This window comes from Abramis brama (assembly GCF_963993115.1).
Source record: "Abramis brama genome assembly, chromosome: 8".
NCBI lineage: Eukaryota > Metazoa > Chordata > Actinopteri > Cypriniformes > Leuciscidae > Abramis > Abramis brama.
In genome coordinates this window covers 33,153,199-33,178,143 of record NC_139970.1, presented here as the reverse complement: position 1 = coordinate 33,178,143, position 24,945 = coordinate 33,153,199, and the positions used below count along the sequence as shown (strand labels likewise).

General features: G+C 37.2%; 1 protein-coding gene across 3 annotated transcripts in view; it reads left to right on the top strand.

Annotated features, from left to right (window-relative positions):
• The window catches only part of LOC311088824 (neural cell adhesion molecule 2), a 212,815-nt gene that overhangs the window by 137,742 nt on the left and 50,128 nt on the right, over positions 1–24,945 (top strand). For all 3 annotated transcript variants that reach the window (XM_084123160.1, XM_084123159.1, XM_084123161.1), the window contains exons 2-5: positions 13,376–13,450; positions 17,443–17,649; positions 23,864–24,007; positions 24,396–24,530. In XM_084123160.1, the coding sequence (XP_083979286.1) occupies positions 13,376–13,450; positions 17,443–17,649; positions 23,864–24,007; positions 24,396–24,530 (561 nt within the window). The remainder of the gene's footprint in view (positions 1–13,375; positions 13,451–17,442; positions 17,650–23,863; positions 24,008–24,395; positions 24,531–24,945) is intronic.

Sequence of the window (24,945 nt, the reverse complement as noted above, 5' to 3'; positions counted from 1 at the left end):
GCCAAAGGACATTTTCTTCTGTGTGCAGTAGCTTCAGTCAGATGCGTTAAAGACTATGAACATGTGATGCACATATATATTCACATATCTCCAATATGGTTTAATCCTTAATCCTGTAAAGCCTCTTGAACCTTTAGAAACACACACACACTGCATTTTCATGTTTTATGGGGACATAAAACATAAGTATGTTTGTCCACAGACATAAGGAGTTTTATACCAAACAAATTGTATAGTCTCTTCCCAAACCGAACCCTACTACTAAAAAAAAAGTTTTACTATCATTGTAGGGACATTTCATCCCCACAATGTAGGGTTTTCCCAACTTATGATGACAACAAGTAGTAGTATTGTTGTTGTTATTGCCATTATTTCATTTATATAAATAGTATATATTAATACTAATTATTCATCATATTATTATTTAGTATTACTGTATAATCAATATATTAATATAATAATGATAATAATAATAAATAATAATAATGAATAATAATATTATTAATTGTTGTTGTTGTTGTTGCTGTTTTTGTCATCAGAAATTATATAATAATAATATGTAATAATAGTTATAATGATAATAGTTGTTTTGGTATGTGACATCAAGTTATAATTTAGTTTTTAATTAATTTAAAGCTGCATTATGCAGCTTTGCCAACTTCTTCGCTGTTTTCTCGCTTTTTGCTCGCGGGTTTCTCTGTAGAGCTACCCCTACAGCTTCAGAATAGATATTTGACAACACTGTCGTTAAAACTCGTTGGCTCGTCCCATCTTCTCCCGCTGGTCATGTGCATTTGTTTTCAAAGAACCCTGCGAATGCACGGAGCCATGTCCACTGAGGTATGTATAATACACAGAAGGCTAGCATATAAATGTTTAGATAGTATATGTGTGCAGTGCCGTAAAGCAGTTTGTTACATCGCGAGACCTGATATCACGCGATACTTCCTGATGCTGCGGCCGGCGGCCCGCCGGCCCAAAGTTGCAAGGGTGGTTTTTCGTCTCACAGGCGCTCGAGGGGTGCGAGAAGACCACCATTCAACCCGAAAACAGTCATATAACCATTCCAATGACTCCGAAGCTGTTCGGTTAAGATAAAAAAGTTACTTAGTTCACCTTTAATTTAAACATCATAAAATGAATTACAGTCATGACTGAAATAAACAACAGAATATTAATTTCTATTTGATACACACATTTTCAGCACTACTTAATATATAATATATAAATTATTTATGAAATATTAAAGTCTCCCTGTGGTGAAAAGCAAGCTTTTAATGTTGTTTATATGTATATGTGGTGTTTTTAATATGCTTTAATAAACCATGTGCAAATTCATAGTAGTTTCTCCTTAAAACTGCAGTGAACTGAAGACAGTCTCAAAAACGCGATTCGAAAACGCTGGTGTTTCTGACGTCACAAACTACCTTGTAACCAATCACATCAACGTGTGATCTCCAACGAGTGGATCTCTGAGCTGGTGTGAGTGAGTGGAGATGGGGCTAATTTGCATATTCATAGAACCGCGTATACTAAAGGAGGCAAGGGTGTAGAGTTACATTCAAGCTATTTTAAGGAAAAAACTTTTAAATATGTAATTTTGGTGATCAAAGGTGAGTTTTAGAAGATAAAATGATTGACTAAGGGGGACTTTAACTAAGCCTAAGGTGCCTGAATCCACTAAGTATTCATATAGGTATTCTAATAAATTAAAGTTGTGTTTGTCATTGATTTATTGTAATTGGCAAAGATTTCCAAGCACAAATACATGGTGGCGGACAGGGCATGTATAATCCACCAGGGGGCAGAAGACAAGAAGGTGTTTCAGGAAAATTGATTGATCATGTTAATGATGTAGAAAAGAAAGCTGTCCTACGGCTTTAACTAAATAACTAATCTTTAAATAAAACTATAATGCAATCTGATTATGTGATGTGGGTTACAGTTTTTGCAAACATCAGTTTAATTTAGTGCCTGCGTACTGGTACTCTGAATCCTCATGACAGAAAATTATGTAGAAAGCTTCTTTTTTCCTCACCCTATGTGGAGGAAAGATGGATGAATGTGGCCTTTCGCGTCAAACGCTGCTGTGCATCAGCGTTCCGGATCGCCGTCAGAGACCCGCAACCCGTCTCTCCTTCACTCTCCTCTCTCTCTATTAGCCTGATGGATTGACCATTTGTCCTGAACGCTGGCCCAAAATCGTACACGCAACTTGCAAGCCAAGCATCCATTTACAGCTTCAAAGTCTATTTAAGGTTCCGAGTCTCTTCAGTTATTCAGCGCAACACTGGGTTACATATGGGGTTAAATAGACAATCTGTTACACTGATGGCTTAACGTCACGAGTCCCACATGGAGGGCAGGAACAGTATGGTGTATTACTTTGTCAAGTAGTTCTTTAACACGATAAGAGACACTTACGCAGGTGTGACAATAATAGCGAATAGCTAGTCTTCAACAGAGTGTCATCTGAGAGAATATTTTATTGCCATGGAGGTGACAGGTGTAGTGATGCAATAACATGAGGACATTTGTCTTCCCCATTATTGTACTTTTGACCTCTTAGTGTGTTTTCCTATGTGGTTTAACCAAGTCCCAATACACAGTTTACATGGTAAACAGATTTTAGGCCTCTTACCCATTTCAACAGTATGTATGGCAGATTTAGAACCTGATGTACAGTAGTCTGATGAATTTACATTGTTTAAATCTTGTTAGAGGCATTTTCTGATCCCTCCAATATTAAAATATTATAATTTAATTTATTTTTTATTTTTTTTACCATAGTCCTCCGATCTCATTTCATTTATCGCTATGCGTTTTTGCTTAATGTGTGTGCTTTGATTAGTTCCTTTATTTTTGCTCTTCATTGTTACTATCCATATCATTTGCTTCTGTTCTCTTATATTTGATCTCATTTTTTATGGCTCATCGTTTCTCTTTCAACTTTGTTCTAGATGAATATTAAATATAGTATAATATAAATAAATAAAAAGTAAATCTATTGTAACCTATATTGATGTTTTGTTCATTCTTTGTGTAAGAAATATTATAAAATGTAACTTTTTTTCGTGAAATGCTGTATTTCATGTCACAATTCATTCAGTCTACAAAATTAGTTACACTTGGTCATAAACTAAACTAAAATGTACCTCTGTTACTATACATGTAATATACAGTGCATCTAATGTAAGTTGAAATGGATCACATCTCTTTAACTTTTGCTCGTCCTGATTCACTGAAACTGTGCCATCTCTTGTGAGGTTTCATCTTTTTATATAGTAATGTTGTTCTTGAAATACCTGTATGTGCTTTAATTTGGGTTTTATACTTGGGTTCTAACTGTTTGTTTTCTCAGGAATTTTAGCACATAATGGCAATTTAACACCACTTAATTGTGTCTTATATAAGTCTTGACATAACTGAATATTCATATGCTTCTCAGATTTGGTGGATCATAACAAAAGCGGCAGCTGTTAACTGTATTCTCTTGACAACCTCGGGACTTCATTGCGATTTTCTGGGACACCAAATCCCTGCATTTCTTGCAAAGATGCAGCCTTACACAGATCCTGTTTGATCATGCGGTTTGATTGGCGGCACACCATGCTTTGTTTGTTTGGTCTCTCCCATTTTCTACTTAGTTAACTCACAGCTCGAAAAACAGCACCAGTAAGAGCAGAATCAGGACAGAGACAGTATTTTATGCACACAGCCACTCGTGATGAGTTGAGGATTATAATAAATCCTCAAGATTATGAGGAAAGAGTGAGCAACATCTTCTTCAACAGTCTCACTGGTGGGTCCCGTTAAAAAAAAGAAAGGACTAAAGAAGAAGCTCCATCAACTATAAATACCACAATATCTCACGGCTCTATAATAAGCTGAGGACACATCCCAGACTGCCGAGTGTTTCCATGGTCTCTGCTGCTGTTGCTGGGCAGGTGTTTTCAGCTGGAGATATTGCGCTTGAGCAAACACCCCGCATCACTGTGTCAATAAAGTGTTGAATATGAGTTTGTCTTTTCCATATGGCCAGGGTCACTCATATTGCGAACTGCTCAGAGAGGGTAATTATGCCTCTAAGATAACGGTGTATATTATATTTCATATCACGCTCACATGTTGATAAAGCCCGCCTGAAATGGGGTCTGGGATGTCCTCTAAAAATCACAAGTATCTATCTGTTTGTCTGTCTGTCTGTCCTTCTTCTGTAATATCGTTCTACCTACCTGTCTGTCTGTCATCCATCCATCCATCCATCCATCCATCCATCCATCCATCCATAAATTAGATGAGTAAATTATTTTAGAAAGACTCATTTACTGACAATCACACATTATTCTACTGGAAAAAAATATTAATAACCCATGACATTTTTCTTTCAAAACATGTTTTGTGCCAGTGTTGTTGCATCCAAATTATTTTGAGTCAAAATATCTAATAACAGCTTTAGCTAGCAAACATAATTGCACTACACCACATTCGTTTGGTGGTGCTTTGGGTCAATGATAATATTTAGGGTGTTTTTTTAATTCTAAATAGCTCATTGAAATGTAATGGTTATTAATTTAAAATTTAAACACTTAATGTATAATTTTAAAAATATTATTTTTTACGCACCAATACCTTAGTGATCCATTTGTGTTGGTCTGTTTGTCTGCGTGGATAGTTCTACAGAGTCATTCTGACTAATTATCATCTGTTTTGAGACTAGTCATATTATGCTGCCTAATCTTGCTGAAAATACCAGAAGAGCAAACAAAAAATCCTTCTCTCACCATTTGACCTCTTTTCCAGTAAGAGAGCCCTGCATGTGAATGCTGTAATCAGATCTTAACACCCCCACTCCGGTGCTTCAGACTAGTAATACAAGGGTTTCTTCTGTTATACGCCGCGTCTAAATAGGCCTGAGAAGCGCTGTGTGCTAGTGGAACTCCTGCTAGTACGGCTTATATTCAAATATAACATCTTTTTTTATTCCTCTTTAAGGTCACACTAACTGTATCAGGTGGTGGATCACTATCTGCCCTCCCGTTGGCATGCAGTCGCTGTATAGTTTCGCTTCATTTTTGCATAATGTTCAGCTCTGCTCAACTTTCTCTGTTGGGGTCATATGAAATTTCCGGTTGCTTTGTTGTTGTGGATGGCTTTCTTTCTGATTGCCCCTTTAAAAGTGAACTATGTAATTTCTAAACCCCAAACGTAAAACATATTGTTCATACAAATCAGCATCACTGAAATATTACAAATTTTTGTTTATTTAAATGAAAAGTTCTTATTCTCTCCTATTGTTTTTCATTGCAGGTTTTTCCGATTTTAATGGATTTAATGCATTCTTGCTGAATACAATTATTGATTTCTTTAAAAATTCTCACAAAAATAAATCTTACTGACCCTAAACTTGTAGTGTATATATTATTTATAATATATTTATTATATTTAGTTATTATCATTTATATTTAGTTATACTATTTAAGTTATTGCAAACCGAAGCCATAGAGCATGCCATCATATCCTGTTGGCCATATATGTGGTGTCTGACTTGATTTTGCATGCTTGAAGTCTATGGATTTGCATTTGGTAAGTGGACAAATCAGCTGTTGAATTTTCAAATTTCATTAAAGTCTTAATTGAAACAGGAATAACACACTAATCATGTTTTCCATACCTAATCTGTGTCATTTCTCTCCGTGATGATGATCTCATCTATGTTGATGACCCTTCCTTAGCCTTTCCCAGGGTTCTAAGGTATACACCTCTCTGATTGGCTGGCCACTTGTACTGAAATCAAACTAGCAATCAGCTTAGACAAAAACAAACATTTCACGTAACCTGAGCCTGCGCCACAGGGCCAGTCTGTGTTCAATCCAATCAGTGTCCAGAGTGATTGGCACGGCTCTCAATCCCAGAGAGGCCTCCTTCATCCACCAAGAGTCCCCGCTCCACAAATCACACAGTGACGGCAGAGGATCCGGTGACTTTGCTGTATATCACCCGTGCGAGGGCGCGCTCAACCAGCATCATTATCCTCCCCTGCTCAGAGGAGGGCGGCCATTTTAACTGCACTGATTATGCTAATCTGGTGACAGGGGACCACCCTCGGTTGATGTAGTGGCTTATTAATATTTACTGACAGCGTCCCAGCATGGGGGCGTGTGTGACATAGCACTGGATCTGCTGGGAGTGCTGACACACTGCCGCACTGTGTTTACATCCCTTCCTTTCTGATGTTCTACAAACTGTTCAATTAACGTTACAAAGACGAAAACACTCGCGCATTTGTATATTTATCATTTAGCCACTAGGCAGATCGGAGTAGTTGGACTTTGCTGTACGGACAGGGAAGAGAGTTGAAGGGGATAAAGGAATGGATGTATCGGCGTGACAGGTTTCATTTTTGTAGAGGGCTGAAGCGATAGACCGCCAGTGGGGTGTGAGAAAGAAGATTGAAGAGTGAAGAGAGAAATGTATTTATTTGTGTCAGTGCTACACAAGCGTGGTGAGTATTCCTCACTGTTTGTTTGGGGCTGACAAATGGCACAGTCCTCCTGGCACAGACTGATTGACAGTATTGAAGACTGTGTTAGACATCAACAGTGTGTCTACAGAGGAGACAGCTTAAGCCAATCTGTCTTCAACTCTAGAATAAGGAAACGGGGTGCGGAATTATGTTGTGTGTATGTTAGGTAGGTACAAAAAGTACGTTAGGTACAACTTTTTATTGTTGAAATTAACATTAAAATGAATAATTATTTTTCATTAGTAGTTAATGTGAACTAATGTAGGAAATTTATTGTAAATTGTTTTTAAAAAATAATTTGTATGCACTTTTATAATATTTAGCTTTCATTCATTTTTTATTTCAGGTTTAGTTTTACTAGTACTTCAACTTATTTTCTGTTAGTTGCAAATGCATTTTCATAATATCTCATTTTAATTCAACTTTTTTTTTCTTCTTTTTTTTACTTTTTAACTTAGTTTTTTTCAAACTTTTTAAATAGTTATAGCACCCCATGTGTCTTTCTTTTTTGCTTCTTGGGAGACAGTAACAGATTTGATTTCTTGTTGGAAAATAGCATAGCTTGGACATTGTTGATAAATAGTTCCTTTTTGTGTTGAAAAGAAGAAAGTCTCATGAGTCATATGAAGTAAATGGCCAAATTTTTACTTTTTGGTTTAAAGGGGAGGGTTTATTGCACTTTTCCCCCTGAGGTTTACATCTTACATGATCCATTTTCCACTCTCTCTTTGATTTTGCTACTTTAAGAATTCTCTATGTGAATCAAAATTAACCAAAATGACCTTTTACAATTGATAAACATCTTTGCAAGTGAAATGACTAACAATTCTTGCTTACGTGATGCAATATAGTTCTCTTCCACATTTTCCAAAAACAGCCTTTTTGCAAAGCCAGCATCACATTGTGACAAGTTCACAAATCAGTTCACACTGCATGTGCCACACAAACTGTAAGGTCAGGCTCCAGTTAACAGGGGCCTTGGTAAAAGACTTCAGTCCAGTCAGAAGGGATCCTTTGGGAAGGCTATGAATGGCCTCTTTAAATTTAGTTTTTTTTTTTTCCTCCCTTTTCTCTGCTCATGTTTGCCCTTCTGTCAGATTAATACCACACGGAGAAGAAAAGCAGCTCTCATCACACATAAAAAAGTGTTGTCTTTGCATTTAATTAACACAGCAGGAAGCAGACAGCAGGGAGAAAGAAAACAATTAACATTTCCAGCATGTCTCTCACTGTATTGCACATATAATCTAATTTAAATCTGAATTCAAACCAGAAGGAAAGCATAAAGCCTGTTGTCAGAAATCTCTCTGGAATTTTTTATATCGTAAACACATTAAATGCAGAACATAAATTTGCGCCTGGCAAAACTCTCAATACGTGCGACAAATGAAAATAAATAATGGACTAAAAGTTAATGGTAGGTCATCTGGGCTGAATAAGCACATTTGGTCAGCTATCTGCATTGTGGAGAGTTAGCATCCTCTGTGGGTTCCGGTCATTTCGCATAAGAGAAGGATTTTTCATGCATTCAGAACTTGATTGGCTTCAGTACGAGCGTCCGCCTTGCATTCAGTCATATAGCCACTGAGTTAAAGCAGATAAGACTTGTCCCTCTTCTCTTCGTACAGCAAGCGCACTGGCAGCATTGTCAGCCTGAAGAGTCGAATTCAACTCCCTTATTTAAGCAGGTCAGCCGGTGTCAATTCCGCCATGATAATAAATTCTCACGGTAGACGGAGTGTCTGATTCAATTTCTACACAATGAAATCTTAACCTACAAACCCCAGCAGGTTCCTCGAAAAGAAGAAGTTCGTGCTCAATTCTCCTTTGGCTCTGTTTATGAGAGTTTCACAAGAGCTTGACCCTTTCCGTTGCCGCTCGAATCTATTTCGGCGACTTACAGAGCTGGTTTGAAACATAATTAGATTGCACTTTTGGGAAAACGCTCATCCCCAGACAATTTTCGGGGTTCTGAAAGATTTGATTTGAACAGATCCCAAAGGTTCTAACTACATCTAGTCTCTGTTAAACCACTAACTTTGGTCAGTTCCATATAGCACATAGTGTCTCGGTTATCAGTAACCTACACCTTGGTCATTTCTATTTCCTCTGAGAGAGATGTAAGCAGGCAGAGGGGACAGAGAGAGATCTCTCTGTAGTCATTTACTCTGACATTTCGGGTGCAAGGGAATGCACAGAAAGAGACAGGGGGGAGAGAGGGAGCAATGTAGCCATCCTCTCTCTACCACTTAAATTACATCTGTGGTAGAATCCAGTCTTATCTCAGGGGAAAGAGAGTTGTCCAAATGCCCAATACCATCCAGTAGTTCCTTCAGACAAGGTGGACAGGTCCAGACTGTGGAGGGAGAGGTTAAAGAGGAACCACTTCAATAGGAAAGCCTGCAATGAGGAAAGACAAACCACATATAATTCTTTTGACGCTATGTGAAAATAAGATTGCACAAGTGAGTGAATACTGTGGGCAGTTTACAAGTAAAGGTATGATTTGTATGAGTCAATTTGGTGCGAGTTAACTTGAAAAGTCCAACAACTTTTAGAAAATTGGATCTTTTGAATTTGTTTAAATGAATCCAGTCAAAGAATTGATTCAGTGATTTGCTAAAAGGGAATTCTAGTGAAATATGTAGTACTATTTAGTGCATGCTTGTTTGTGTTTTTTTATTTGGGTATTTCTCATGTTACCCCCCTGCTTGTAGTTGCAAGAATTTTAGTGGCAAAAGCATCTTTCGCCCTTTACAGCTGTTCAAAAGTATAGCTGTTTTGCCAGTTTACTTTCGCTGTATTATTTTCATTCATTCATTCATTCATTCATTCATTCATTCATTTATTTCTCTGCAACTTTTGATATCACAGCTCATGATGACCGCTAAGAAGGGTTTGGGCTTGTCTTGTGGTACAGTACACTCTGAAAAATAAAGGTTCTTTATTGCCATTGATGGTTCCATGAAGAACCTTTAACATCCAATCTTTCCATTCCACAAAAGGTTCTTCATAGTGGATTTTTAAATGTTCTTCACACTAACAAAAAAAAAAATTGGTTATTTAAAGAACTATTCACTGAAAGGTTCTTTCATGGAACCAAAAAACGGTTTTATACATCATATACATTTCGTCATATTTGGGACCTTTATTTTTAAGAGTGTAGCCAATCAGCATCAGGTTAAGACAGACCTATTTGTGATTCAGTTTGACTGATTCATTAAGAGGAACTCATTCTAAAGATGAGAATGATCTCAGTGGCAGTGAGAAAGCATAGCACACTGTTGTGACTGGTGTGTAGCCTTTCAGCCTGGGGGCCTTGCACTGCTGCCTGCTTAATTACCGCTAACTCACTTCTTCCACACAGGCATTTTGTTCGGAATGGCAAACACACCACAGAATTACAGTAAAGCAGAGAGTTATGTCTGCACCTCAGGCCTCCATTGATTTCAGACTGTTTTTATTGGTCTGGGGTCCCGCGTGAGCAAATATTATGAGGACCCATGCACTTTGTTTTACGGCTTTTAGTTATCATTACAGAAGTTTCTTGCTGCTATAGCTCAGTAATTTTTTATTTTTGTTTTTTGGCAGGTATTGATATTTTGGGGCATTACTTATTTATTCTGGCACAGCCTGCACATTTGTGGCTGGCTCTCTTCATTTGCACATCTAATTGCTTTGGCAACTCATCTCTACAACTCCCGCACTCTCCCGTGCTCTTCTGTTTTCTGTTTTCAGGGAGCTATACGCACTACCAGCGAAACACACTGCTTGAAATAGACATGTTTAATGGCAAAAAAAGAGGATTTTCCCTATTGGAGGTCTGATATGTCAATAGTGTATTTTCTTTTTCTTTTCATTCTCTCAGCTCGTAAATTGGTGAAAAAAGTGGTGTTCTCTATTTTTGCTCCAATGGCTGTTGATTCATATCAGTTTAATTAGATTATTTGGCTGACAGACAGTTAGGTTTAATCAGAGAACCGACTCTCGTGTGAGTGTGAAGTAATTAATTGCTTTAATTACATTTAGTTCCAGTCTTGGCTCTGAGGGAAGTTGTCAAAGATAACCCACATGCTATCAGAGCTCAAACTCTGCGATAAAAAAGGCAGGTGAGAGTATGTCAGAATGACCAGAGAAAGAATAAGCCTCACTGATATGTATTTTATTTGTTTGTTTGTTTGTGTGCACTATACCATTCAATGGTGTATGGATAAAATACCATTTGCATAATATTTATGCAAAAAATACCATGGATAATGGATAGGGGGCGCTGGCCCAAAAAAGATTGAGAACCACTGGTTTAGGGCTACTGTAGAAACATGTCGGTGTAATTCAATGTATGGGGACCCACGGAGTGTGTAAATAGAAATGGCTCATTCTAAGGTAATAAAAACATAATGGTTCATTAAGTAAGGTCTTTATACACCACTGAAAACATAGTTATGTATATGATATTGCATTTCTGTCAACAGATCCTCCTAAATATTACACAATGCACCTTTAATCAAAAGAACAGTAAATGGTCTTGGATTACATCACTGCCACCTCTGCTACTTGTCTTTTTAGGGGCTCGTTATCTTGTCTATCTGACGTGTGTGCAAAATTTAGATCAAGATCAATATTTATATCCATGAATTATGCATTTTCTTTGACACACTGACATTTCTTGAGGTGGATTTTGCTTTAGGACAAATCAAACACATGGAAATGTGTTCCAGGAGAGCGATTCTGAAAGTATAGCACAGGCAGTTTGCCTGACATCCTCTCTCATCAATGTTTTGTCAAATGTGAGATACACTTTGATTACAGGTGTTAATGTGCTTGACTCAAAATTTACAATGTAATAATGACTTCAAATCATTTTTTACACTATATTAAGTGTCATTTTGTTCATTAACTTATGTAACCAAACACCAAATATGTAATATTGTTTGAACAGTACAATAAGTGGAAAAAAAAGAAAAAAACTTAATGAGAAGGCTTGTTTTTTTTTTTTTCTCCCAATGTAGTCTTGGGGAGTAATTATATTCTGGTTGCTACGGGCAGCAGCTCACATACCCTCAGACTTGTCTCCATCCAGATGACTAGCTCCAGCCCCACTGTGCTGTAATTAATCATTACGCCAGATGCCAGTGCTTCCCCCATGAGCTCCGTCAGTGTGTGTTTAATTGTGTGTTCGCAAGTGTGTACGTGTGTCCAGTTTGCTCTTGACTCTTGCATGCCGATGTGCGAAAATCATAAAAAGAACACAAGTTGGTCATTCTCGGATGAACGGAGAGACCTCCAGCTCAAGGAGTTTGTCTACTTTCTCGCACATTCATGCTCCAGCATGCATTCGTGTTCTCATTCATATGCTGTCCGCTGCCCTCACCTCTACCTGAGCCACAAATTCACAGAGCACTTTTAACGAGGAACCTCGGACCTCTCACTGTCATCTCCGTATGATTGGCTCTGCGGGTAAGAAGAACATGGTGATTTCATCTGGTACTGAGCAGTTCTCAAGGGGAAAAAAATACCTGAAAACTCATAAACCCTCATGTCGTCCCAAACTCAAATGACCATATTTATTTATTGCATGTAACACAAAAGAGTTATTTAGCATAGCTGTCTTTGGGTACTTTGGCAGCCAATTCTTTCTTTCGTATATGCTTCGCTTGGGCAATTTTCACTATGCGTTCCTCAAATTCCCTGGCAGCCTTCAATGTAATGTTCCTCCATTTGGATCTATCAGCTGCCAGTATCTCCCAGTCTTGGGGGTTAATATAAACTTGCATCAACTGTTGCTTCAGCTGATCCTTAGGCAGCCTCCCGTCATCCATGCGTAACACATGTCCTGCCCAGTGAAGCTGACGCAGTAGTAGCATGGTCTCGATGCTTGGCAAGCCCACTTCTTCCAGAACTTCTGTGTTTGTCTTGAAGTCCTGCTACTGAGTATAATGGAATGGAGACATAGTTGATGGAAGCACTCAAGTAGTCGGATATGCTTTCTGTGGACCCATGACTTGGAACCATACAACAGCAGAGTGCTGAGGACAACTGCCTTGTAAACTTGGATCTTAGACAGCAGGTGCAATGAGCAAAAAGACAACGAAGGTTTTAAACACTACCATATACATATAATATTACCATATATCTATATCTATACATCTATCTATCTATCTATCTATCTATCTATCTATCTATATATATATATATATATATATATATATATATATATATATATATATAAATAATAATTTTTATATAGTTCTGACCCACATCTGGCTATGCAAAGACATCATTTTGTCATTGCAACAGATACATATAAATATACAGTTAATGACAGCTTTAGTTGTCATTATTCTCTTTAATTGTGTAGAAAAGAGCAGCTTGGACATTCTGCAAGAGTTCCATTTTAAACTATTTAAATGGGTGAATCACATGCTAAAACAACACAGACAACGCATTCAAATAAATGACACTACCGGCAGCTGCAGTTCATTCTTACTGGATTCCTCCCTGAGAGCGAAATGCAATGCAAGAACATACCACGTATATAAAAAAGAAAAAGGCAGATCAAAGCTTTGTCTGTCTTGTGTCCTTTTCTTTTCCTCACTATTTTTGTACCAGGTGCTAGATGTTCCAGGCTGGCTAGCCTGATTGAAGTGATTAGGAGGGGGCTTATAGAAGTCTCGCTGTACCTTCTCATCTCTCCCGCTTGCAAAGACACTTTTTTGTGCCGCCTGTGGTTTGGTGTGATTTCTGTGGCAGGAACATGTGAAGCATTCTTGTTGTACCTGCAGTTCGTGCACTGAATTTTTGATTGCTACCTCTCTCTTATCTCTCTCTGTCTTTTTCTTTGTTTTCCAGGTGTCCTCCAGGTGTCAATCTCGCTAAAAAAGGTGGAGCTGAGCGTCGGAGAGTCCAAGTTTTTCACATGCACAGGTCAGAACTCTCACAGCATCACCTGATCATGTGTCTGACGTTGATGTATATGAGATAGATGCACGACTGCACACAATTTACGTAGTGCTAACTCAAGTAGTCATTTATTTAGGTTGAACGGCTTAATAACGTCTCCTGTCGTAAGCAGTATGGAATACTAAGACTAAAGCTTTCTTCATGACCAAGGCAAATTGTCTGATTGTGTGTGTACAGTATGTTTGATTTTTTTTCTTGGACTGACAGCTGTTTTTATATTGATTGTTTTACAATATTTTATTTAATTTTTGTAAACTGGCTGGGGACCTTCAGGGATCTATAATAGGTTGCTTTGAGGAAATTTTACCAAATATATTTTTAAGGGCTGTTAACATTACCAGGCTAACCTAAAATTTGATGTGATCAATTATGTTTATTTTGTAATGTTTTATACAGTTATTGAATTTGATATTATTGCAGTCAAAATCAGTAATCACATTTTTTCATTATATTGACAGGCATAGTTTGTTATAGTAAAAAGCTAAATATATTACACACACACACTCACACACTGCTGTTTAAAACTTCAAGGTCAGTAAGTTTTTTTTTTATTATTAAATAAAAAAAAATTATTAATACTTTTATTAAGCAAGTTCCTATTAAATTGATTTTAAAAAGATTTATATTTTAACAAAAGATTTCTGTTTAAAATAAATTAAGTGTTCTTTGGAACTTTCTATACATCAAATTCTGTTTCCATTTCTAAAAAAAATTAAACAGCACAACGGTTTTCAACATAATAAGAAATGATTGACATTGAAGACTGCTGAAAATTCAGCATTGCCATCACAGAAGTAATTTAAAACATTTATTTTAATGGAATAGTTCACCCAAAAATGTAATTATTCCATAATTTACTCACCCTTCTTCAAGCCATCCTAGTATATGACTTTCTTCTTTCAGCCAAACACAATCAGAGTTATATAAAATAACATCCTGGCTCTTAGTGCCCGAGTTTTTGAAGCTCCAAAAAGCAATGTCATGTTTGGGGGCCCTTGCCTTTAAAAAAGTTTGTAGTCTAAACACTAAAAATCAGCACAATTCCCTTGCTCGAAGTTACTTATCATTCAAGACCAGTCGCTTTCTGCCTGTAAACCACAGATCCTAAGCCTGTCTCTTCTTGCAGGCAAGGTTGTGCTTGGACATGAGTATGGATATCCATGTGCACAGGGGTAGATTATGTTTTGTGGTGAAGCTGGGTGTTGTTTTTCTTTTCCACATGGCTGAGCTACTGTAGTCAGGTTGCAGGGCTTTGCTGCGTGAGCTTCAGGCACTGACAGGGTGATGCATGCTGACCCCTGCTGGACTCCGTCCAGATTGCGAGTGATTAGCACACCTGGTATGTGTCTGGAGATATTATGGAGGGTGCACACATGCCCTGCAGACCTTCAGGTCAACTAGCTGAGACAAACCAGCATGCTTGCCTTCCAAAATAGCTTTGGGATATGCAGGGATATTGCTTTGATGTATTTATAAAGTTCTTTTTTTGGCTTTAATTTCTGTGCTGCATGTTATGGAAATAATTTGCTCCAGAAAAGCGAATGTTACACATGATGGTGGAGGATAACTGTTGAGGAATGATTAAAAGACTATTTTTAGCAAAGAGCTAGACATGTTCAGTGCATACTGAAATAGAAAACATAAACAGGTCACAGTATACAGTGTCTTTGATGTCTAAAATGGATCATAGGCTCAGTATATGCTCATTTAGTGGATTATTTTATGTACAGTGACAGAGCTCCACGACATAATGAAATAAAACTGATATTGTTAAATGGCTTAATGCAATAGTCATATCACAAAGGCTGCGATTTAATGAAATATATGCCCTACCATTTTTGAGTGAAGCTCAGCACTGTGTTCGTTTATAAAAGCACAGCTCATGATAGTATGGAAGCATATCACAATTCTGACGTTTTTTTCCTCAGAATTGCGTGATATAAACTCACACTGTGTGTACTAAATCAGAATTACAAGATATAAACTCGCAACTGCAAGAAAAAATGTCAGAAGTGTGCGTTTATATCACGCATTTTAACTTTATGACTTGCAGTTGCAAGTTTATATCTTGGAATTTTGAAGGAAAAAAAGTCAGAATTGTGAGATGTAAACTTGTGATTGCAAGAAAAAGAGTCAGTGGCAATGTGACCTATGAAAACACAAGTGGCATAATTTTTTTGACAAAGAGTCTTGTTAAGAGAATACCCTATGAACACCCACACTTTTCCGTTAACAAAAAAGTTAAATTATTTTTATGTTTTATGCAAAACCGTGCGGTCCTAACAATGACTAACAGTACTCTTTCACTGGGACAAGAAGGTTAAGTGTCTTGCTCAAGGGCACAGTGTTAATATCTCATGAATCCCCCCTTGCAAAGCTTGAACCTTCAACCTTTTGGCTGCCAGCTTACATCTTTAACCACTATACCTAATTATTAAAACTAAACTTCATTCACAAGCGAAGAAAATTGAATGTGACCAGCGAAGTGCACTAAGCTTTGTCCCTTAGCCCTTCAATCCCAAACATCTCATCCTTACCCCTTCAGCAACTCCTCCATGGTCCAGCGTCTGCTGAGTGGACTGAGATTATACTGCCATGTCCTCTCCTTGAACCCCTCACGTCCCGCAGATCATCCTCTGCTCCTTCGCTGATAACCCCCTGCCCGCTCTCAGCATCTCTCCCCTGGCAGAGCTGCATCACAGGGCCGGTTGCATCCTCGGCCTGCCCGTCTGCCTGGAGCCGCAGTCTCACGCTCCCCCGTTGTGCAGCCGAAGGCCCCTGTTGTGCAGTTGATTGATGCTTTGAACGGAGAAGTGCTGCACCATGCTGATGCTGTTTATGACCTTCCAGCAAAGCAGGATTTACAGCGCCAAGCACCTTGGTACCAAATGTGGGTCCGGCCAGCCAGTCTCTGCAGGGCAAAGCGCATGACGAGTTTTGTTTATCGCAGTGTGTGTGTGTGTGTGTGTGTGTGTGTGTGTGTGTTTGAGAGACAAAGAGAGAGTGTATGCCACTACCAGAGGCTTAAGAGATATCCTTAAAGGGGAAGTTCTGCACCACTAGCAGCACCAAATGGAATGGCAGTGAAACGTGTCCAGTTGTTTCCCTTTGGGTATGAACATACTGTATTTGGGCTGCATGGTATATCAAAAATAAAATCTATATCGCGATATGGCTTTGTGTGATTGTCAAATATATGCGCTATTGTTTTCAGAGTGAAGCGGTTTCTGCATGGGTGTGAATGAACAAACAGTGCCACACTTCATTCTGAAAATGGCAGTGCATATTTGTATTCATTTTATACCCGTCAGAATGAAAGCTTGATGGTTTACTGTTTGAAAATGAGATTAAGACATAATTATTAGTATTTACGGTAAAATAAAGTTATTTTTAAATTACTTAAAATGTTTCTTATTTTGTTTTTTTTATTTAATAATAGTTGTTATTATTATTATTATTTTACAGTCATATTGAATTGGTCACAAACAAGTGGCAATTTGTCCTATCAAAACTTACGTGGAATGAAATTTTTGTTTTGGTTACTGAAATGGTTACTGAAAGAGTTGGTTCTTGGAAAAAGCAAACCCTGTTTGAACTCTCAATTAGTATTTTTTTCAAAAATCACTCAGCCCTACAAGGATTTTGAAATATGAGTAAGTCACATATCATATAAGTCACATATAACACATATAAGTCACACTGCTATTTTTTTATGCAGATGCACTCCCATAATCAGCCTACTCACTCTAGAATGAATAATTGAAAATTGTTGTATCTTTTCATATAGCAATAAATATTGCAATAATAATAATAAAAAAAAACTAAATATTGTAATGTCAGTTTTTTCCAATATTGCGCAGCCCTATGCTTTATCAAATGCTGTGCAATATTGTCAAGTAGTCATTTACACTATATTCTGTACCGCACTATGACCGTAACCGTGTGTGTGTTTGTAGTGATCGGGGAGCCTGTGAATCTGGACTGGTATAACCCACAGGGGGAGCGGATGGTCCCGTCTCAGCGGGTGGCACTGCACAATGAAGGTATCCGTTCCAGACTCACCCTCTACAATGCCAAAATAGAAGACGCTGGAATCTATCGGTGCCAGGCCAGCGATGTACAGGGACATACAGAGGAGGCCACTGTGGTGCTGGAGATCTACCGTAAGTAGCAAACACACAAATAAATCTGCTCATACACACTTTGTATTGCCATCATGGTTTTATAACTTTGCATACTGTATGTAGATGCGTTTGAAATAGGATCAGATATTAACGGGGACTTGGGGTAAAATAGCAAACATATCCCATAATGTATCAACACAAAATGCCCTTTGAATAATGAATTCCTCTGTTTTTAGGTGTAAAGTATTGTATATACACTAAAAAGATTGCAAGATTATACAGTTATATTAAGTGTTTTAACCACAACTTTTCTTTGTTAAAAAAACTTGAATAACTAGAATGTTACTCTAAAAAATAATTTAATAAATTGCATGCAAAAAAATTAAGATGGAGAATTATATTGCATTATCTTAATTAAAAATGTTGAACAATCAGCAGAAATCCATTTTATGAGTGTATTTGTATATTACAATTTTTGTCTAGATATACATCAAATTATTTATTGTGTCTGCACATACTTCAGTAATATGTCAGATTAGTTCTGCATTAATATGGAATATTTGATTTAAAAAAAAACTACAACCATTAATTAAAATATATTTTAATAATAATAGGAAAAAAATATATATATATATATTTTTTTTTAAATATTTTTATTTCGCAAATATGCATTAAATTGATGTGACGTGACAGTAAATTCATTTATAATGTTACAAACGGATTTTGATATCAAATAAATGCTGTTCCTTTGAACTCTCGTCAAAGAATCCTAAATATAGGCTATCACTGTTTCCACAAAAAAATTAAGCTGTTAATATTTAACTGTTTTCAGTTTTTCTGCAGAAAATTCAGCTTTGCCACCACAGGAATAAATTACATTTGAAAATATATTTAAGTAGCAAACAGTTATATTTGAATTGTAACAATATTTCAAAATATTAAGCAGTTACTGTATTTTTTATCAAATAAATGCAGCCTTGTTGCACATAAGAGTCTTATTTCAAAAAACATAACAAAAAAAATCTTACTGACCCCAAACTTTTGAACTGTATCTTTGGTACTATACTGAGGAATGAGGATCAGGAAATGTCATGAGCCAGAACTGAACTGCACCGCAGCTCAGTTAGCCATAGAACAACAAATCGTTTAATATTAATTCTAAAGTGTTTACTGTATATTGCTGGTGTTTGGAGACAGAACCAATTAGAGAATTTTGAGAATTTAGATTCTAAATCGCCTGTGATTCAACACTGTGGGGCTCTTCAGCATGAAAAGCAAGCAGCTTTTTCTCCCACCTGCTCATGGCACTCAGCACACAGAATCCACCCAGGGGATACGAGGCTTCATGGCACGCCTGTGGTCTCTCAGCAGTGGGGATGCTGTCCCTTTCAACGTCCCATCAGTGTCAGAGACCATAGACTCACATCTGTGCTGAGAAACCAGATGCCCAGATAATTCTCTTTTTTTTTTTGGCTCTATTTTACAAATCAGCAGAGAAAATAAATCAGCAAAGGGTTTCCATGTGGGCAAGTAAAGTTGTGACCATGAGGTTTGCATTTCAGATCACTTATTTTCTTTGGATGTAGGCCTATGTGTTGAAATGTGTGTTTCCTAAAAAGTTTGTTTTGTCTCCAATGACACATCATTCCAATTTCAATAAAAAAAAATGTATGCATCTCAAGAAGAAAAAAGATTCAGTTACCCTCCATCTGTCCTCATTTGTTCTCTTTGGAGATTAGATTTGATGCAAACTTGTACCTCGAATGATCATACATTTACATTGAGATTTATTCAGCGTATTAAAAGGAAGCATGCTGTTACATGTGCCGACTATAAAAGCAATTCAAGAGTATTGTATATTGATGCAGATTACAATGGAACAACATCTTGGCACAACTATTTAGGAATCCATTACATAGCAAAGGACATTATGTGTGTTAGCACAAAAAAACCTTCCACCATTGGAAAAGCTGCCATTGAAATAGCTGTTTTGATTTCCCTCTGAATAGGACATCCAAAAGCTTTCAAAGAGAGAGCCTCACAATGCAGGGAAAATGGACGTGTTCCATCCGAAGATGTTTGACAAATCTGTTGATGTAAAGCTAAATGTAATTCCCCCAACAACAAGACAGCTGCCGCCACACGACAGGGAGAAAACCAGCATCAGTAATAAGGGAAAAGCGACAGGGATAGGGGGAGGACTTCACTATAAGAAAGAGAGAATAGATGTGTTGTGGTCACAACCAAATTGAATGCTCCTTACAGTGGTGCATTTAAAGCAGTAGTTCACGACTTACTTTCTACTGTGAAACAAACAGGAGAAATATTATAGAATGTTCTAGTTGCTGTATTTTTTATTCAGTTATAATAAATGATGAATAGCTTTCAAGTTAATAACAAAGATGCAAAAGTGCCAAAAAAAGTATCATAGCTATGAATTGTGTACTATATTTCAAGACTTGTGAAGTAATAGCTTTATGTGAAAAACTGGTAATTTTCTCCTCCAGTGAGCCGAGCTCTTAAAGAAATAGTTCACTTCAAAATTTGTAAAATTCTGTCATCATTTACTCAACCTCAAGTTGTTTCAAACCTGTATGAATTTCTTTCTTCTGCTAAACACAAGGGAAGATATTTCGAAGAATGTCGGTAACCAGAAAAAAAAAAAAAAAAAAAAAAATTCATACAGGTTTGAAACAACTTGAGGGTAATTAAATGGTGACAGAATTTTCATTTTGAAGTGAACTATTTCTTTAACCTGAGAGCCAGTGAGTTTACTACAAAAAGTGATTTCCTAGTATGTCTTGTTTTCCAGGACAAATATCAGTAGCACTTTATAATAAGAATACAGTAATGAAGTACTTATAAATAATTTGCAAACTACTATTTTATAGTTAATTCATATTTATATACTGTAGCGTGTAGCCTCTACATTAGTATATTAATAGGTTTTATAAATAGTGAGTTATTCATTCACTGTCACTAATTAACAAAATTATTATTGTTTAATTAGCTCATAAAAAGAGTTAAATAATGTTTTATGCTTTGTTAACAACTTATTAACCATGTAAGTGATATACAGTATTTTCAACCAGTAGTAAAGTAGTAGTTAATGGTTATTGGGAGTAAATAGTTCTCACTTTAGATTAAGTCACATAAAATCAGAAAATGTCAGTAGTTAGGTGCTTTAAACCATATTGGAAATTAATTGCTTTCATATAAAGTGTTCCTTAAATGTTTACAAATACATTAAGCACATATGTACACAAACACACACACACACACGTTGGGTTTCCATGTTTTATGAGGATTTTCCATAGACATAATGATTTTTATACTGTACAAACTGTATATTCTTTCCCCTAACCATAACCTGATGTATTTTAACAACTTGATCTCGTGAGTATTATGTATTTTTTCTACCACACGTACATTTACTTACATTCGGATAGACACAAAAACATACAGTCTTGACATATTGACAGCATTGTTATTTTTTATTATATACATATATTTAAAATGATTATGTTTAGCTTTGGGGACGAGGTCATGTACAGTGCCCGGCCCAAAAATGAAAAGTTGCTGTTTGGATTTAAATATGCAAATGCTTATGAGTCTATGATTGGATCATTATTGCAGTGATTAATATGTTTCTAGCATGTTATATGTTAGGCAACAGTTCTTCTTGATGGAGTGTGTATTTCATTTAGGCCGTTTTCCAGGATGACAATGTCAAGATTCATCAGGCTCAAATTGTGAAACTTAAATTCAACTTTATACTAATGAAATCAATGTCCAATAAGACAGTAAAATAATGTTTGAAAAACAATTTACAATTTAATTTTGTTCATCACACAAAGCTCTCATACACTTCTAAAGACTCGATAATATAATGCAAGAATCATAAGGAATATTTTAATAGATTTTCATTATTTCCCATTCATTGTAATTGGATAGAAAAGAGCAACCTGCTCATAGTACATGTTGCACAGAACAAAAAAAGTCAGGTTTAAAACAATGTGAGTGTGAGAAAATAATGACAGAATTTGACATTTTTGAGAGAACTCTCCTTTTGGAAATACATCGTAATTCCTTTGTTAAACTCTCGAAATTAATGGGGAAGAGGTAATAAAGAACGAGTATGAAAGCGAGAGATCCCAAGCACAGACAAAGTGCGAAAAAAAAGAAAAATGTGCAAGGGTGAGGAAATCTTTCTCTTTAAAGGGACCGATTTCAAAGGCTTGAAACACAGGGGTAAAACAAGTCTACATGAAATTCTCTTTCTTTTTTTTTAATGTACAGGAATGATATTTTAATCCTCAGTGTGTATAATTAATGGATGTTGCAAAACTTTCAGGAGATATTTCACAAGCGTGCTTCTCTGTGGCTGACTTTGTACCAGGCTTGGCATTTGCCTGTTCCATTAGAAGTTGTATTTGGAGCAGTGGGAGCCGTGTGTAAACAGACATGACTCACAGATCGTTACGCAGAGCTGCTGTGCTGATGAGGGTGTGCAGCATCTCTCAGCCCTCTGAAGACACATTTCCTTATACTGAGCTGGAGCAGCTGTTTACACCAGCTTCCCACACAAACAGAATGTGTCAGAATGTGGCTGTGAATTGTGAATAATCAGAGACTATACTGTAGAAGCATACCTGATTTATGACAAGCAGACATAGATGTTGACACGTCCCTTGTTTTTCGTTGATTTTTCTTTGGTTTTCTCACTGGGGGTCTGAACTAGGATTCCAAAGCCCTCATGTTGTTTCTTTCATCTACATACAGCTTGGGTTTCAACTGTTATCAAAGTGTACTAAGTATTCAAGTGTACAAATCTGTACAACTTCCAGCCAACATACAACCCCATCCTTAACAGTTAGCAGTATCCAGCTTAATTGGACAGGTTTGTTTGTGTGTTTTATATTTAATTAAAGAGTTGTGCAGTATAGAGAGGAGGAAATGGTACACAAGGTAGAATAGAATTTGCATCTTCTACATAAGCACTATGACACCTTATCAGAGCATGTGCACTAACAACTTACAGTTAACAACAGACAGATAAAGATGTGTTCTAAACCTGAAAATGCTGTCTTATCAAATTATCAAAGTCAACTTTATTGTCATTTTTAGCACATCACATGGCAATGGATAAAACCAAGCACAGTTCTTTCAGGAAACAACAGTGACGCATGTGTAACCCCTCCACCTGGGTCCTACTCGACCCTCGAACCCGGGTCAGGCGCTCTAACAAGGAGGCTAAAGACTGCAGCCTCTCAGAGATCAGAGGAGTGAGGTTTACTCACACAGCGACTACTAGCTGGCCTCTGTTACACTCAGCCCCCTCCAGGTCATGGCAGCAATGTAACCCCTCCACCCGGGTCCTACTCACCCCGCTCTGTGCAGGCCTCGAACCCGTGTCTCCAGCGTGAGAGTCAGGCACTCTAACAAGGAGGCTACTAGCTGGCCTTCATGTAGCATTGAAATGTTACCGACAACAAGTGGCACTGGCAAAGGATCTACGATCTATATATCTTCATTGGAGCCAAGCAGACTCTCATTGTGGAAACCCCGTCATGCAAGAAATACGATTACACACTGCTAAGTTATGCTAGCTAAACAAACCGAAAACTTGCTGCGTCTAATTCTGTTTTTTGTTTTTTTTTACGTTATTTTTTTAATAATTTATTTACGCTTGGTATTGTAGTGTTACTAACTGTACTAAAAAGTTTTCTCACCAGTGAATGACACATGATATTGGTATTGCAGTAACGTTGTCTCTGGTCTTCTTGGCTGTGTGCGTTCATGCTTTCAGCATGCGTGGCTTTGGACGGCGATTTGCAGGGAGGATGGCACGTACGCTTTTAGTGCTATCAGTGCTATTTTCCCAGATGTCCTACAGCACCTTTAATCTCTCCAAGGCTGATAAAAAATACAGTAAAAACAGTAATACTGTGAAATATTATTGCAATTTTAAATTAACTAGTTTCTCTTGTAATATATTTTAAAATCGAATGTATTCCTGTGATGGCAAAGCTGAATTTTTAGCAGCCATTACTTCAGTCTTTAGTGTCACATGATCTTTCAGAAATAATAGAATTAGCACAGAATCAACTTTGCGCTGCTGCCCATGCATCTTGGCAAGGAAAATTTAGAGGAAAATAAAACCAAAGGAGCCTTTTACCCTGGTACGCCTTTAGCCCCGTTGTACCCTATACAAGTAGCATTTTACGTAACCTTTCTCCTTCCTGCTCCACAGAGAAGCTGACATTCAGAGACGTGAGGTCTCCTCAGGAGTTTCGACAGGGCGATGTGGCTGAAGTGGTCTGTGATGTCACCAGCTCCCCCGTTCCTGTGGTCTCCTGGTTTTACAACAACGTGGAGATCATTGAAGATACTGAGAGTAAGTAATCTGCCATACCGGCTAACAACTATATTGTTGTAAGATAATTGCTAGAATATAGATATAATTGTCTGTGAACACTTGAATTGTTGAAAGTTAACGGGAGAGTTCATGCTGCTCTGGATATAATTTCAGAAAGAGAAAAAGAAAGAAAAAAGGAATAAATAAATGCCAAAAGTATTGTCATTGTTAAGAATTTAAGGCCTACTTTCACTGTAAGACTTTTAAAATGTTATTCCCTTTCACGACTCAGTGTTGACAAGTGTTAACAAGCATATTAGTTTTTAAATGTTTTTTGCGTTTTATGTAAATGTCATTTCTGCCAGCAATAGCTCCTTTGAAGGCAAAATTAGCCTGTCATTAACACCATCAAATTTTTGTTCTCCAGAATTTCAACTCTTACAAAACAACAATCTGCAAGTCCAGAGAGTAACTAAAGCAGATGAAGGAGTGTATCGCTGCGAGGCCAGAGTCGAGGCCAGGGGAGAGATTGACTTCCGGGACATCATCCTGGTGGTTAACGGTGAGTTTGGGAAGATATGTTCAGCACACAGGGATGTAAGAAGCCGTAGGATCCAGTAGTCTTTTTTTTTTTTAGATCTGTCAGTTTAATTATTACATTATATTAATAATCACAATTTTTAGGTGAGCTATTCCTTTAAACATAAAGTCATTCCAGCCCTATCTTTCAGACGAAAGCCGTGCGTTTCCTGTTATCTCAATGGCATTAGCCCTGTTCGCTCTGATGGGAAGGAAACGGCACAGTGACATCACCCTGTCTGCATGTCCTTGTATAATCCAATGATAGCGAACATGAACGGGTGTCTGTTTAGTTTACTTCTGAAATTTTCCTTGCTGATCCAATCATGGTGCTCAATGAGGCATGACCGATAATCCTGCCAACATGACAACACATATCAGAGGCCGACATAAAATAA